The sequence below is a fragment of the Prionailurus viverrinus genome, chromosome D2, assembly GCF_022837055.1.
Source record: "Prionailurus viverrinus isolate Anna chromosome D2, UM_Priviv_1.0, whole genome shotgun sequence".
NCBI lineage: Eukaryota > Metazoa > Chordata > Mammalia > Carnivora > Felidae > Prionailurus > Prionailurus viverrinus.
Genome location: NC_062571.1, coordinates 45,479,061 through 45,494,810, shown reverse-complemented (window position 1 = coordinate 45,494,810; position 15,750 = coordinate 45,479,061). Strand labels below are relative to the sequence as shown.

General features: G+C 54.6%; 1 protein-coding gene across 3 annotated transcripts in view; it reads right to left on the bottom strand.

Annotated features, from left to right (window-relative positions):
- Positions 1-15,750, bottom strand: part of LDB3 (LIM domain binding 3) — a 64,239-nt gene that overhangs the window by 25,952 nt on the left and 22,537 nt on the right. The window contains exons 7-9 of one of the 3 annotated variants that reach the window (XM_047824387.1): positions 14,340-14,509; positions 13,808-13,844; positions 1,176-1,358 (exon numbers count right to left, since the gene is read on the bottom strand). In XM_047824387.1, the coding sequence (XP_047680343.1) occupies positions 1,176-1,358; positions 13,808-13,844; positions 14,340-14,509 (390 nt within the window). Of the gene's footprint in view, positions 1-1,175; positions 1,359-6,988; positions 7,731-13,807; positions 13,845-14,339; positions 14,510-15,750 lie in introns of those variants that run through there. The other 2 variants (XM_047824389.1, XM_047824388.1) reach the window with 2 other exon arrangements.

The following is a 15,750-nucleotide window of genomic DNA, read 5'->3' as shown; positions in this document are numbered from 1 at the left end:
CCTTGTGAAGCCTGGGGGTAGGGGTGCAGCACACAGGTCTGCAGGCCACTGTGCCCACCCTTTATCCTGTCTCAGGCTGTGCCAGGGACTTATGAACCCTGATCCAGAGAAGCATGTCCTTTCCAGCAAAACCCTGGGAGGGGAGCATGGGAAACTGAGAAAGCTGGCTGTGACCTCAAACACCAACTTGACAGCTCCATGAAGCCCAGAAAGAGCTGGGCCCGTCCAGCTATTACACTTCCTGGCCATTCCAGAATGACTCATCCAGCCTGCCCCCTGCACCTCCCCACACCTCCCTGCATACTTTGCAAACTGCAGCCCCCACCCACCCACTCCCGCCATCCCCAGCCCTGCCTTTGCTGGGTATCCAGGAGGTCAGGTTGAAATGCAGTAACTCATAATACTCGAGAGAATTCGATGTGCTAGGTGATTTATGTACACTTTTTCTGTCCCAACCCTAAAAAAATAGATGTTGCATTAAATATCTTAGCAGATGAGAAACCTAGCTTCAGAGAAATTAAGTCACTTTCTGTAGATTACAGACAGTAAGCGGTGGAGCAGAGAGTTACATCCCATGGCATCGGGTGTCTCTGGAGTTAGCCTGCTCTCCATCAAGAGAAGAGAGGGTAAAGGAAGAGGGCAAGTTAGTGCTAAATATCTGCCCAAATCTGATCTACCTTACCTACCAAGGTCAATGCTACATCTGCTCCCTCCTCCAGAGAGCCTTTCTTGACTTCCCCGTACCACAAGGACAATTTTCATTCTCCCCCTTATTCTAGTTCCAGGAACAATGACTGTGCACAAAGTCTCTCTTTGTTATCTAATTGCATGCGTGCGTGCATGCGTGTGTGTGTGTGTGTGTGTGTGAGAGAGAGAGAGAGAGACAGACAGACAGACAGACAGAGAGACAGAGAGAGGCACTAGGGGGCCAGGCAGCGCATTCCAGTCTCTGTGCTGCACTGCACACAGTGTGCTCCCCTGCGGTGACTCCCAGTCTCCCCTTCACTCTCAGCACCAGGCAGTGCTAGGTTTGGCTTTCCAAGGACCCCGGGGTCCTAACCACCTTGCACGGACTTTTCTGAGGGCTGGATACAGTTGCTAACAGGTGGACCCAGGTTGAGGACTTTCCTGCCTCCCTTCCCTGAGGTCAGGGTCGGCACCTGTGGGCCCGTTACCTTGGACTGTCCGCAGGGCTTGAGGCAGGGGCTACAGCAGAGGCGGTGGCAGCATGGGCAGTGGCTGCGGTCAAGGGTGGTGAGGCCGCACTGGGAGGGGCAGCAGCAGGCAGCTGGGCAGAAGCGGGCAGCAGCGGGGTGGTGGCCTGGCTGGTGCACACTGGAGCATGCTCAATAGGGGTGCTGATGAGGCGGACCGAAAAAGACAACAGGTCAAGGGGATCCTCTGTATGGGGATGGTGGCTGCAGCAGAGGCAGGCTGGGTGGAAATCACCATCCATTCTGTAAAACGAGCATGATCTTCCGGTAGGCGTGTTTCCAGCCTCAGGGAAAGAGCCTCCCAGGACCCCAAGAGGGAAGGGCTCAGAGCACTTGGAGGGCCACAAGAACATCAAAAATATTCTCAAGCCTGGTGAGTTTCCACACACCCCACCATTTTTGTGGACTTCCTAATTTTGCTTTCTCTGTGTATATTATAAAAACACAGTGTGGTGGAAAAGTAGATTGAACTATCAACCAAATTTCCTCCCCCATCCTGTTTTGCTTTTTCTTTTGCCCTTCCCCATTTAGTTAGAAGCATGCATTGCATTTGAGAAGGAATGATACAAGGCACAAAACAGAGGTAAGATATTTGCACATCAAGGGCCTAGGCTGTGGAGGACCCAGGGCACTGAAAGCATTTGGAAGGGGGATGAAAGCTACCTGCCAGGAAGATCAAGGTCATCTGAACCAGAAAGGAGGCAATGTGGAACGAAGGATTCAAGAATAGAGGTAGCTGTGCCCCTGTTCTGGATAAATCCTGGGGAAGTAGCAGGACCCCAGGGGCCCTCATGCCCATGGTGAAGGGGCAGGCTGACCCAAGACAGGCCAAAGATCCCCAGGCCATCATCGAGGGATTCCCATACCCCAGGGTGACATGGACATGGTACTGAGTACCTGCACATCCTAGAAGCCTTGTAACTGGGAACAAGAGAGGTCACAGCTCTTCCAGTGTAGACCAGCGTATCCTCACGGGTTGGGAATATCCCAGCAGATGGCAGCACAGGCAGACCACGACCAAGGACCAAATGCCCACGTGCCCAAACCACCCCCCCCCCACCCCTTGACATCCTGTAAACGCTTCATCCCCAGAAATACTCCAGGCAAAAAAGAGCATCAGAGCCTGGGGTGATGGGATTAGATTTCTGCCATCTGCAAAGCAAGGCAGAGACTAAAATTTAAATTATAGGCAAGCAAAGAAATGCACATTCTTTGCTCATTGGGGTCTTTGGACTAAGATTTGTACTTGCTACAACAGCGGCAGGATATGCAGCGTCTGCGAGTGGAAATGACCTTGCCCGTCCTCTGTAATTCATTTATTGAACTCATACTACGTGCCAAGTATATGTCTTTAATTCCTCACAACAACCCTCTGATTATCGACTCTGCTTAATAGACGAGAGAATGGAGACTGAGAGAAATCAATCGCTCAACCTCCTGGAACTTATTGGCAGTGACAGAAGGATCTGAGTGAGGTGCCTTTGGATTTGAAGCCTTACCGGGTACTTCAAGTGGCCCCTGATGGAGGAAGCAAGACATTTCTTCTTGTGACTAGTCAAGTAGAAGCTTTCCCCAACAAAACACACTCTTATTTGAAAAGAATTCAAATACTAATCTTCCCTCTGTGTTTACTGTATGCCAGGCCTTGTGCCAAACAACTGTACAAGCATCACTCCATTTGATCCTTTCAACCTCCCTGAGCATTTGGTATCATGATCCTCATTTTACCGATGAAGAACCTGAGGTCTAGAGAGATTGAATCTCTGCTGAACATCACACAGCTGCCAAGGGGCAGAGAAGGGTGTGAGCCCTAATCACTACAAGGCTACTCAGTCTTCAGTATGAAGATGAATCGCCTGGGAATCTTGTTAAAATGCAGCTTCTAGGGGCGCCTGGGTGGCGCAGTCGGTTAAGCGTCCGACTTCAGCCAGGTCACGATCTCGCGGCCCGTGAGTTCGAGCCCCGCGTCAGGCTCTGGGCTGATGGCTCAGAGCCTGGAGCCTGTTTCCGATTCTGTGTCTCCCTCTCTCTCTGCCCCTCCCCCGTTCATGCTCTGTCTCTCTCTGTCCCAAAAATAAATAAATGTTGAAAAAAAAATTTAAAAAAAAAAAAAATGCAGCTTCTAGTTCAGTAGGTCTGGGGCAGGCTGGGAGTCTACATGTCTAACAAGTTCCCAGGTGATGCTGCTGCTGCTGGTCTGCAGACCACACTTTGAGTAGCAAGGTGCTGCGGAGGTCTGTCCCAGGTAGCCATGCAAGTGGGCCATGAGCGGTTTACCAAAGCATTGCCGAAGTTCTCTCTTCCATCCAGCGAGGCACGCGGGCAGAGAAGGGCATGAAACAGTGTGAAAGGGTTGGGGAAGAGAACCAGAGGCACGGCGAGGCTTTAGGTTGACTGTCCCATGAAAGGGAGTGCCATTCTTCTCCATTGACTGTGTGGGAAGCATTCAGGGTAGACAGAGCATTGGCCATGTCCTGTCCAGCCCTTCCACAGCTCGGTGGTTCTGACAGAAAGCTTCAGGAAGCCCAGCTCTCAGGCCTGCGGCAATGTCATGAGACCACTCACCCACCCTCCACGAAAGAAGCTGATTTCCGGAAGCCATTGCCTGGGAAGGCTCCGGCCAACACAGGACACCTGGTCTCCTTTGTTGGTTCTCCCTGACCCTGTTGCATGCTTCTAGTGGGCTTCTGGGAACTGAGGACACCACTCAGGACAAGAGTGATGAAAATATCTGGGCTAGAGACAATAAATACTCGGCAGGACAAATAGAAAGTCGGCTTTGCCTGTCTCTTTTGCTCCAATTCTCTGTCAGATCAGCTTACCTGGTGCTCTCCCCAGGCATAGCTCCAAATGAACACTGAATTCTGAGTTGGGCCGGGGGGGGATGTGGGCCGTAGGAAAATTCATGATTTAGCATCCTATTTAGGGCCACTATTGACAGACACAAAGCAGCCAGGGCCTAGGGGAAGTAGGAATGGCACTGAGGGAATCCTGAGGATCTTGGGTTCTTGTCCAGGTCAGCTCTGGCCTGAAGTTCCACAGGCCCCCAAAAACCCCAAGGAGAGTAGGGAACTTACTTGGCCCTGGCTGCGGTCCCAAAGAGAGTGCCCATGAGATCACTGCAGCCCGGTCTAGGATTCGACAGCTGCTTCCTGACTCGATCATAATCCACTTTAAATATCAAAGCAAAACCAAAGCAAACAACACGTACTCAAATGCTCACAGCTGCATGGGAAGTATATGGCCAGAGGGAAAACACAGCCTGGCTACAGACCCCCATCAGCCCACATCTTCCCTCAATCTGGTCGGCATCAAGGAGAGTGTGCCAACCCCGTGCCCCTCCTCTGTTGTGATGGCTCTTGATGGAGAGAATGGCAGGACTTGGTTGATGTTCTTATTGATGGTGACAATATGTATGGCAAGGATGAGGATGGTCTTGGTGATGGTGCCAGGTCTTGGGTTTTACAGTCATGGGCTCTGGTTGGAACTGTGGGTGATGGTGGAGGTGTGATTGATCGTGCTGGGGGGTGGTTGCCATTATTTAGGTGAGGATGCTATTTGTATTAGTGAAGAAAATGGGATATTAACACCTCTGTTGATTGCATGATGGGCAGAACACCAGTCAGGGGGCTGGTCGTGAAATGACTCACGCTGCCACCCACCTAGCTGGCATTCCATCTTACAACCTAATGGCTAGTGCTCAGGGAAGCCCTGCCCATATCACTCTGCAGTGAGGCCACTGCACCGCACAACTCCAGGGGCCCTGTTGTCATTGGAGTCTATGCTAACGACACCCCTCGAGAACAGTGTATGGCGATCCCCACAGACTGTAGTGTGAATGGGGCCTTACAGCCTTTGCTAGTTCCACGTTGCCTTCAGAATACAAAGTCCCCGAGGCTGGCATCCCAGCTCTGGACCACAAACCATAACATCCTCTGCATTCCTTCCATTCCAGCCAAAATGATTAACTTGGGGTTCTGGGACACCCCTTCTTCTCCTCAGCACCCTTCCTCTCTGCTTAGAGCACCTGTCCAGCCTTCTCTACCTGCCCTTGTCCTAATCCTAACTGCTCATGAAGCTCAAACATGCAAATGCCTTCTTCCAGGAAGCTTTCTCTGACCCTCCACTTGGTCGGAGGGTGGGGGGTGCTCCTTATCTCTGGACCTCACATGACCAACCTTGCATCATGATTAGCCACTGCTCACTTTGGTCCTTTCTGATTCCTTTGGCACCCACAGCAGTCAGGCATGGTGCCTTGACTAATGCCCACGGACGTTGAATGCCAGATGAGGAAATCTCTCCTATTTACTCTAGGGTGCTTTACATAGACCCCCGGCCTGGGGCTACCCAATGTGCTTGTGCAGGGGCCTGGGGTCATTGGGAAGACACCAGGCAGGCTAGAAAACAAATAAGGACCTTCTAGGGCTTCAAGAGGGCTCCAATGGGCAGGGGCTGAAGACAGGGGTCTGTGAGGCTACCAGCTCTGACTAGTTGGCCCAGGTCCTCCACCAGCCTCAGGATACCCACTGCCTGGGATTTCTCTCTGTATAGCAGCCCATGGCCACACAACCTACCCTTGGGCCTTAGAAGTCCTTAGTAAAAGGTCAGCTAAATATGGGTGTGCTACAGGATACCTAGATGTAAGCAGGAGTCCACAACAACCCTCCCCTGTTGATCCCCCAGCCAGCCTGCCCTGCCTGGTCCTGGCCTTGGCCCTGGACTCAGACTGCTAGAGGCAGGAAGAGATGGGAGCCCAAAGTGGAACAGGCTGGTGGGGGATTTGGGGGAGCATCTCAGTGTGGTTGACAGGATAGAGCTCTCTCCCTGGTCATCTCTTCCAGGTGGGATTGCCAAGTCCCTAGAGGCAGAAAGAAAGCCTGTGCCCAGGAGGTGGGAGACGGAGCAGGTCTCTGGCCCAGTCTAGCAATGGGGGGTGGGGTGGGGGTGGGCGTGGTTTGAGGAATCCTGAGGGATGGACCTTGGCATCTGCCTTTATTTACTAAGTGCTGCTGGTCTCACACTTTCAGCCTGTGGTTCCCTCAATCAAGGGATAGGCCGATGGGTAGACAGGTGGGGGGGGGGGGCGGACATGAGCCTATCAACTGGGCCCTTCCTGAATGGTCAGGACTAGAACAAGGCCACAGGTGGCTGGGGCTGACAGCAAGACCATGACAGGTCTTCCACACGCACCTGCCACCTGGGCAAGGCTCTGCCAAACACGTCTTCCACCTCCTCTCCTCTCAGCCATGGCCTTGGCCCACCGAGGACTCCCAGCAATCCCCTTGTGAACTGCTCTTTAGTCCAGGCAAGTCCCTTTTCTCACTTCCTGGACCAGGGCTGACCATGACAGCGCCTTCCTGGGAGAGGGGCTTGCAGCATGCTAGGGATGGGGATGATTTCTGATCAGTAGGGAGGGCTGGCTCATCCTGCTGGTTGTGGCTGGGTGTGGGGGGGGAGAGGCAGGGGGCATTCCAGAACGCCCCCACCCCTATTGCCCTGTGGGAGGCTATGGACTCCCACCCACCATTCGGCCCACCTGAGCTCCACAGCTTGGGTGGGGCCCTCGAGTCAGGAGATGCACAGCAGGCAGAACTGTGCTGGGGTTCCAGCCCCAGCGGGCACTGCCCCTGCCCCTACCCCTGCCCCTTTCCTGGTGGTACCTGTCCTCTCCCCATCTTGGAATGCCCCTCTCGAGTGGTACACACACAGGCACAGCATGACGGGGGCTGGTTTGGTTCATTTTCAATCCTCTTTATTTCAGAACAAGCATGCTTATATGTACAGGAGAGAGAACTAGGGATCCAGCGCATACAGCACAGAGAGGAGAGCACACGCCCAATCTCACCACGGCCAGGAGGGGCCTCTGCCTCATCTACCCTGGGGTTTCCACTTACTCTGCACTGAGCCTTGCTCCAGGCTGCCCAGGTTCCAGAGGGCAGCAAGGAGCGAGTGGGGCCAGGGGTTGGCCTCTTCCTGGGACCCTGATCTATAGGTGGCTTGTTCCAGGACAGCACTAGGCCAGGCTGCCTCTCCTAGCAGCTGAGGGGGTTGGGAAATCAACCAGTGGCATGTTCTGTTTCCCTTGGTTCTGGGGTGTGATGCCAGCAAACCCTGCCACGTCCTCTCTGATCTATGGCTAAGGCCCTGGGCAGGGGAGCAGAGGCTGGGGCCACGTGGGGTTGGGGAGGGTTGCACTCGGTGGGTGGCCAGGAGGGGGTGCAGTGCTGTGTGGGGCTGGGCCTCGGCCATCAGCTCTGGGGGAGCAGAGAGCAGAACTGCCACAGTTGGCTGTCAAAGGTGCCCCCCAGCACCCCTATACATTCTCAAGCATCACCATGGGGCTCACATGCCAGATCTGTGTGGGGGGGTGGAAGGTGGGGGTCCAGCCTGAGAGGAGTGGGGGGATTCCAGATAGCCTCTTAGCTTTTAACATTAAGGATTTGGGCTGAAAGGCCATGGTGCCAGTTGCGCAATTTGGCAAAACGTGGGCTGTTACGTTCCGTTTCAAACCTTTCCCTGTGGCACAGAGAGAGAGAGAGAGACAGAGACAGAGACAGAAAGAAGAGAGGAGGAGAGAAAGGGGTTAGGGGATGTGTCCCATTCCCCTGTCTGACAGCTTGGGCAGGGGGCACGGGGCAGGCAGGAATTTGGTTTGGAGAGGCTTTGCCACCCATGGAGTACTTTCCAGATAGTCAGGACTGGTTTGGGGCAAGACCAGAGTCCTAAGGGCCAGGACTGAGGGACTGAAGTCCCTGAGCTAAGTGAGTAGGAAGCCATAGAGAAGGGGCCTAGCTAGTGGGCCTGAGGGCAGGCTGGGCAAAGGTGGGGAGTGGTCACTGGTTCTCCCTGGCCCGTGTGGTTAGGGCTGGGCAGGGCTGCTTTGGCTATAGGCTCTCAGGACTGAACCAAATAGGCAGGTGGGCCTAGCATGGTCTCTGTCCCCAAGCTGGGCATCAAGAAAGAGGAACGCCTGTTCCCATGATGAGGTTTGGTGAGCAGACCGTTCACCTCCCTATGCTTCCCTGGCCTTTACCAAGCCTTCTCTGTCCCCAGAGAGAGGCCTTCAGATACCACCAATTGCCCCCATCTGCCCAGGCCTGAGCACGGCCAGGCAGGCACATGTGTGCACACACATACTCATGAGACCACTGGCACACAGCCAGAGGACCAGGACTTGCCAACACTTCCCATCAGTAGGGCCTCTGGGGCCCACCCCACAGTCTGCTAAGTCGAGGGCATAGGACGAAACAGGCAAAGAGCAGCCAGAAACATAGGAATGGAGGAGAGGGCGTGCCTGGGTCAGGCCAGTGCCACAGACGCCAGAATCCTACATCTTCCAGGCCGGAGGGGCCGCTAACATCCTCCAGACCAGAGGTGCAAATTGGTGGTTCAGGGGCCGCATCTAGCCACAAACGCAGTGGTTAGCCCAGATAGTATTTAAAACTCCTTTTAAAAATTAATTGCTACATCCAGACCATGGAATACCACTCAGTAATAAAAAGAAATGAATGAACTATGGTACACGTGACAGCTTGGATGAATCCCCAGGGAACTGGCCTGACTGAAGAAAGCCAATCCCACAAGGTCACAGGCTGTACAATTCCATATATATAACATTCTTGAAATGATAAAACTATAGAAATGGAGGACAGATAACAGATTAGTGGTCGCCACAGGTTAAGGAGAGGGTGCCCACGGTAGGGAGGTGGGTGTCGCTATAAATGGGCAAAAGGGGGAGATCCTTGGGGTGATGGAAATTGTGTTTGGCTCTACCAGTGTCAACAGCCTGGTTGTGATATTTTACTATAGTTTTGCAAAATGTTACCATTGGGGGATAAAGGGAACGTAGGATCTCTCTATATCATTTCTCACAACTACGTGCCCAAATCTGCAATTATCTAAAAATAAGTAGCTCAAGAAGTGAATTGCCAGCATATAAAAGCCAGGAAGACCCGCTTTAGGTCCCTAAAAACAGATGGGGCAATGCTGGTCTTACGTTTCCCCAGTAGCTCTGCATCCCCACATACACACCTTGCCCCCTTCCCACATCTGTGTTACGAGGTAGACTCCCTCGCTACACCTCAAGTCCTGATATTGTGTCTCTGTAGAAGATTCTGTTAGACAAAACGGGCCCACTGCCAACATAGTTGAAAACCACTGTTCGGGACCAAACTTTCCTGATACCAAAGAAGAAACCAAGGCCCAGAGACATCATGTGAATGGCCTCAAACAGCACAGAAACTCAGCCACAGAACTATTATCCACCTGCCGGGCATCTCCTGCTGCCTGCCTCTCTGAGGCTGGGGAGGGAGGGAGGGAAGGAAGAGAGCAGAAGCGAGGGCCCTGCCGATAGCACTACGAGTGGCAACAATCGACCATCCCATAGAGACCACCCAGGACACGGGTGTGACCAGTTTGCCCAGCCAGGTCCACAGCCTTTGTCATCAGTGCTCAGTGACGGGCTCAGAGACAGTCCTGGAGAGTCAGTGGACCCTAGTGAGCCTGCTCTGCTTGCAGCTCTTTGTAAATTCACAGCCTGCCAAAGAGAGGAGCCGGGAGAGGAAGGAAGAGATGGGGCAGAGAGGGAAGGGAGCTGGCAGAACAGAATGGATGAGAAGAACTGGGACACCCCACAAGGGCTTCTCAGGGACACCCCAGGGGGGTCCTGGGTTCTCCAGGTGTGGTTTTCAAACTTGCTAGGCAGGACACCCGGAATGAAAAATCCACAAAACTCAGGTAACTTTTGTTATCCTCACGAAGGTTCCATTGGAGGGAGGGCTCTGGGCTGTGCTGGCACCGGGAGACTCAGCCACAGGAGCTGGGACTGAGCTGGCTGTGCACAGGGAGGAAAGAGGACACTGAGGTGCCCAGGGAGGCCACAGGGACTACAGGGAGGAGCCAGTGAGCAGTGAGTCCCTGAGCTCCGTAGGCAGTAGGGGAGGGAGAAGAAAATGAACCACAGAAGGGTACACGATGGAGAAGGGACTTGGGAAGTTTTTACGCTGTTGGTGGAGGAGTGTGCAAGACAACCCTCGCCTTCAGCTCCTCTGTGAACTTGCCGCTCAAATCAACTGTGTTCCTTGACATCTGGGGTCTCAGAGAGGCACAGAGTTCTTTGCACAGGTGAATACTGGGTAAATGCAGAAACTGCTCTTACAGGCAATTGAGCTACAAGGTGGGGCCAGAGGATGTCTCGGTTTCACACCGGATTCCTCTGGGATGGTTACACCCAAGCAGCGGGAACCCCATGCCTCAAAGATTCAAGCCCTGCTTAGGACAAAGCGAGGCTTGCCTCCACTCCTATCCTCGTCAGGGCTGCCCAACGTGGAGCCGAACTTCTGAGCCATCCGACCCCTGGAGTGCCTTCCCCAAGTCAGGGGGAAGCTTCTGTGACCTCTCTGAGATTAGAGGCTCGGCTTTTGGATGGAGGCACTGTTCGCGCTACTTCAGATGAAGGCCAGGAACCACAGTATTACCTGCACCCGTGCAGGAGCCGGCAGGGGGCTGCAGTCTAAGCCTGCCTGAAGAGTTTGCTGACGTGCCGGGGTCTTTCCTGAGAGGGGAGCCAAGTCCACAGCAGGTGCCTGGGCTATTTAGGGACCTGGCCTGCCTCACCTGTAAGGATAGGGTCCTTGGAGATTAGGCTCTGCCTTGGGCTGGCCAGCACATGGGCACTGGAACCTCAGAGAGAAGCTACCTGCTACCAGGTACTGGAGACACCCTGAGTGTCAGGAGCCAGGACCCCAAGAAGAGGGCAGGGCTCTGAGCTGCTCTGGGACTCTACAGGGTTCAGGGTTGGGGGCGGGGAGGCCTGGGAGGTGGAGCAGAGACAGGTGAGGGGAGAGTTTGCAGGGTCCTCGGCCACACAGACTGCCACCTGCCACCGAGGCCACCAGTGCCGCCGCCTGGTACAGAACACCTGACACCATGGCATTCCCACCTATCTCCCCACCACACGGCGACAGGAAGAAGAAAGCACCTTTGCATATGTACAAGCCTGTAGAGGCTATCTGTCACCTTGGACAGGTTGCCAGGCCCCAGGGTTGGCAAACTCAGGTTCTGTGGGAGTCAGCTACATGGCAGCGGTGTGCAGTGAAGCCCACCCTGGGGAGGCAGCCTTCCTAAGAGACCCTAAGATTCCTTCCTGTCAGTGCTGCTAAATTGGGAGAAAGAGGAGGCCAGCTGCCCTCAGCCAACAAGATGGGTCAGCAGGGTTTCGGAGTGCAGCTTCTGACTTGGCAGTGGGGAAGGCTGGGATTGGGGCTTAGCCCCCTGGGGAGCAAGGACCCTGACCAGCTTGGACCCAGGGTGAGAACAAGCATGATCCCTTCTTCTCAGTGGGCCACTTGGGCAGACCGGGGCCCTTGCTGTGACCAGTGGCCACAGTCACTACTTCAGACTTTAATCACAAGCAGAATTGAACCACTGTGCCCACTACAAGCCTCACTCTCAGGTCCTCAGGCTGCTTGGAATTCAAATGAAAATGTCCACCCCCTCCTACAAATGTGGGGGGAATGGGCTTTTGGGGGAAGGCTTTGAGGACAACTTTCCAGAAATTACAGTCAGGAAAAGGGAGAGGAGCAGAAGGCTTATGCCTTTCCAGTCCTGGGTTGTTGGGTGTCCCCAAAGCCTTCACCGCAGGGCCAGAGATCCCAGGGTAGACGGCTGACAGCGATTCAGCCTGCGGGAGGAGGGGGAGCTGCTTTGAGCTGGGGGGTAGAATTGGGGGGGTAGAATTGAGGGAGAAAGCAGGATGGAGCCTCTCGTTGGGCCCTCTTTCCAGATTTCCCTACAGAAACACCTGCAGTAGCTGAGGGAGAGGCTCTAAAACCTGCAGCAGAGTTCTCAAGACCCCAAGGTCCTGTGCCTTCTGCTGGAGGCTGAGCCATGCTCCTGTGGGGTTAGGCCGTGGGGGGAAAGACGAGCCTGCCCTCATATCCACAGGACTGGGCAGAACAGTACCGAGGAGATGCTTCTAAAAGGAAGGAATGGCCCATGAGGACTGGAGACTGCCTTTAATACTGTCTTTTGTGTTCTCACTCAATAACTTTGCAGAGCCTGAAAATACTCCAGGGGAAACACAAAAGACAGAAGTTCCACCTTCTAAATGGTGTCTGGTTAATGAGGTGTGAGCTCAGAGTGGTTGGTCACCAGAAGTGCTCCAGAGGAGATGGTCAGGGCCTGAAAGGCAGGGCTCTGTCTCATGGGAAGGAGAGAAAACACCCTGCTGGCTTCCTGATGGAAGGAACTTAGGGATGCTTAAGCTGTTTGCTGGGGGTGAGGGGTGGGGGGCTGTCAGACTCCTCTATCAGTGAGCTGCATTGCTCCCCGGGTGTATATGGGTGGCTTCAAGGAGGAAGGTGGAAAAAACAGAAACAGCACGCGGGAGCCACAGAGCACAAGAGCAGGACCGCTGAGGGCTCAGTCACACTTAAAATAGCTAGATACTAACTTTTGAGCTAAATCACACATCATCTCAGTTCAGGCTCTGTGTAGACACGTTGCAGGCATTGGAGGGTTAAGAACCGTTACTGGAACTGCATGCCATCGTTAGCAGGCCTGGGGGACCACACTTTAGGCTGGGGTGCCCCAGCCAAAAAGTGGAAGCAGCTTAGATTGGCAAAAATATAGGTTCAAAAATGAAATCTACATCAACTCTGAGCTGACCCCAGAGCTCCACTCTCCACACGATCCTGTGATCACTACATGCTGATTAGCAAGTATAGAAAGCTTGGCCCCAGGTAAAAGAGCACCTCTGAGCCCCAGTCCCGTGCGGAGAGGCCGCCCAAGGACGTGCTGGCCCAAAGCAGACTCTCCCAAGAAGAGCATGCACAACATTTGCCGCAGGAAGTGGAAACACAATCCTCAGGGGCTCCATGCCTCACCATGGAAGGCCCCAGCAGGTTCCAGTGGGTTCCAGGGCAGCGTGCCCCCCTCATGCCCAGGCTCATGAGCACCTGGCAGGATGCAGGTGGTAGGTTAGCAGTTGTGGTCCCAGGCCTGCCACTGGTGGGAGACCAGACCCTGAGACACTTCGCCTTGCAGAAGCCTCTTCTCACGCCCAGGCTTGTCCTTCCTAGCAGAGCTATTGTGCTTTGAGCGATTTATGGAACTACTACATTAGCATAGGTCTGGACAGGTGGATCCCGAGGTCAGATGCCCATGCCCAGCACAGCCCTCCCCGTGCCTGCTTTCCAGTGCCTAGCCTCCAGACTCACAGGGGACAGACCCTGAGATGAGTGGGGCAGGCAAGGCAGCCGGCCCGGTGCCCTCACAGGGAGAGATGCCCTCATTCTCAACAGCCCAGCAAAGGCCAAAGCAGCCCTGCCTCTGCCCAGGGACAGAGCCAGGAGAGCCCAGAATCCTTACTCCTGCAGCCTGGGCCCAGGGGTTAGAGACAGCTCCAGGCACCTACCTCAGTGACCTGGGACGAAGGCCCCAAGCCAGCATCTGCTGGGGCCCTTTAGGGGCCAGGAGCTTCCAAATACATGAACTTGAGAGGTTCCTTCCATGATTCATGTGACCTAGGGGCTGCCTGGGGAGGGATTGGGTTAGGAGGGACAAGGCCACTGAGCCTGAGTCCAGGCACTTACCTTGACCTTCTCAAAGCTTCTTCGTCAGGATCTTGCACTGTGGGTAGAAAATTGCTGATCAGGAGGACTCATAGGAAATATAGGAAGAAAACCCTCCAGAGCTATGGACGTTGAGTCCCCTCCAATAATGGAACAATTTACTGCCCCTAACCTGAAAATGGTGGCAGGGAAATGCTGTGTGCTGGGCAGAGGGCAGGGGGAGAAGGGGGACACAGAGGAAAGGGTACAGTTGGGAGGGAGACCTCTGAGGTCCTCTTATCCCAGCTCTGGGCCATCATTTTGCCCACAAGCCACCTGGCACACGTATGGCCTAATGGTGGAGTCAGGGAGCTGGGCAGAAGGCTGGTGTCACTCAGTAACCTGCCCCGAGGGGCCCAGAGGGGCTCAGCACATCACTAGCTCTCTGTGGAAAGCAGCTCATCTTTAAGGGTCAGGGGGCTTGACTCCCTGGCTTCCGTGGGCCTTAGGACTGTGGGACAGGGCCCTCAGGGCCCCTCAGCATCTCTCGTGCTCCAACCCCGGCCTCACTTACTGTATTCCGTCCCTGTCATCTGGGCCAGGATGCGGAAAGAGCGAGACTGCAGGTTGGAGGAGCGGCGGGCCCATTCATCAGCCTCATCTTCTGGCTTGTTCTGGTTCTTAATCACCGCCTGGTACACGGGAGAGGCGCTGTCCACCGTAAGGTCTTTAATAGGAAGGCTCCTGCAAGGCAGAAAGAGGCCGTGAGTGAGGGCTAGGCTGGAACCCTGCTCCTGTCCTCCCACTACCTCCATGGCTCATCTGCTCGCACCCCCACACCCGGCACACCGGTTGGTGGCCCCTACTTGCCTCAACCTCCCTCCCCCATGCCCTTTACCCACTGCCATCTGAAAGTCTGAGACAAGGGCTTGGCCTGGGTCCTCAGTGCTCAGGGTGGCCAAAGCGAGACGGTGATTCCTCTGAGATCCCTCTTGGCAAACCTCTGCCCCACCCCAGGCTAACCCTAGGCACAGGCCTGAAGACCCATCCACATCCCAGGCCCCACCCCCTTGGGATCTCCTTTAAGGAAATAGGAGGCAGAATAGGTCTTTTGAAATAATTTCAACCTCCCTGAACAGCTCCTGAGTTTGGGTCAGGGTGACAACAGACCATTCGGGGGACTCAGGTTTCTTCAGGGTCAGTTCCTTGTCCTCCTCGTACCTTTGGACCCCAACAGCGAGCCCCCAATGCCAAGCCTGCCCTAAAAGTGGACTGGGGACTTCTGCTCAGCAAAAATGGGCAGGCTTGGTGGAGAGGTGGTGTGAGAAACAAGGCAACCAGGCTTGTGTGGTCTGGAACTGCCCGCAGACGGGGGAGGCAGGGTGGTTCTGGCCTGGGGTCCTGGGGGAAGATCTAAAGGAAGGATCATTCTTCCTCTGCTCCAGGGCAGTGCAGCCGTTGGAGGGGAACCTGGTGACCTTCCTTCAGACTCCCAGTGTCTTGCACACAGCAGGTGCTCAAAACTTACTTAAATGAATGAATCCTACAGCAGAGCCACAAGGGACCACAGAATCTCGTGGGTCCAGTGCCTCCTAGCCTTAACCAGACTGCAAGGCAGGTTGTGGGGTACCCACTCACCCTGGCCGGCAAGAGCTGGAGGGTTCTGGACCCTCCAACCTACCCTCCCAGGAATCAGGGTGGACTTGGGATGAGTTCTCAGCCAGCACAGCCTGGCTCTCTACCCTATGGACCAGTGGCCCAGCACTTTCCTCTTACAGATGCTGAAACAGGTCCAGAGCGGCTGACCGGCTAGCTCCAGGTGTAGGGGCCTTGCTGAGTCAGAACTCAAGCTTCCTGGCTCCCCACCCACTGTCCTTTCCATCAAACTGCAGTGATGTGGGCTCAGAAAGGCCACTTCTGCCCACTGGGGCCTTGTGCACCCCAGATGCTCCATGCCTGGAAACATGGCCCAGCTCAGACACTTA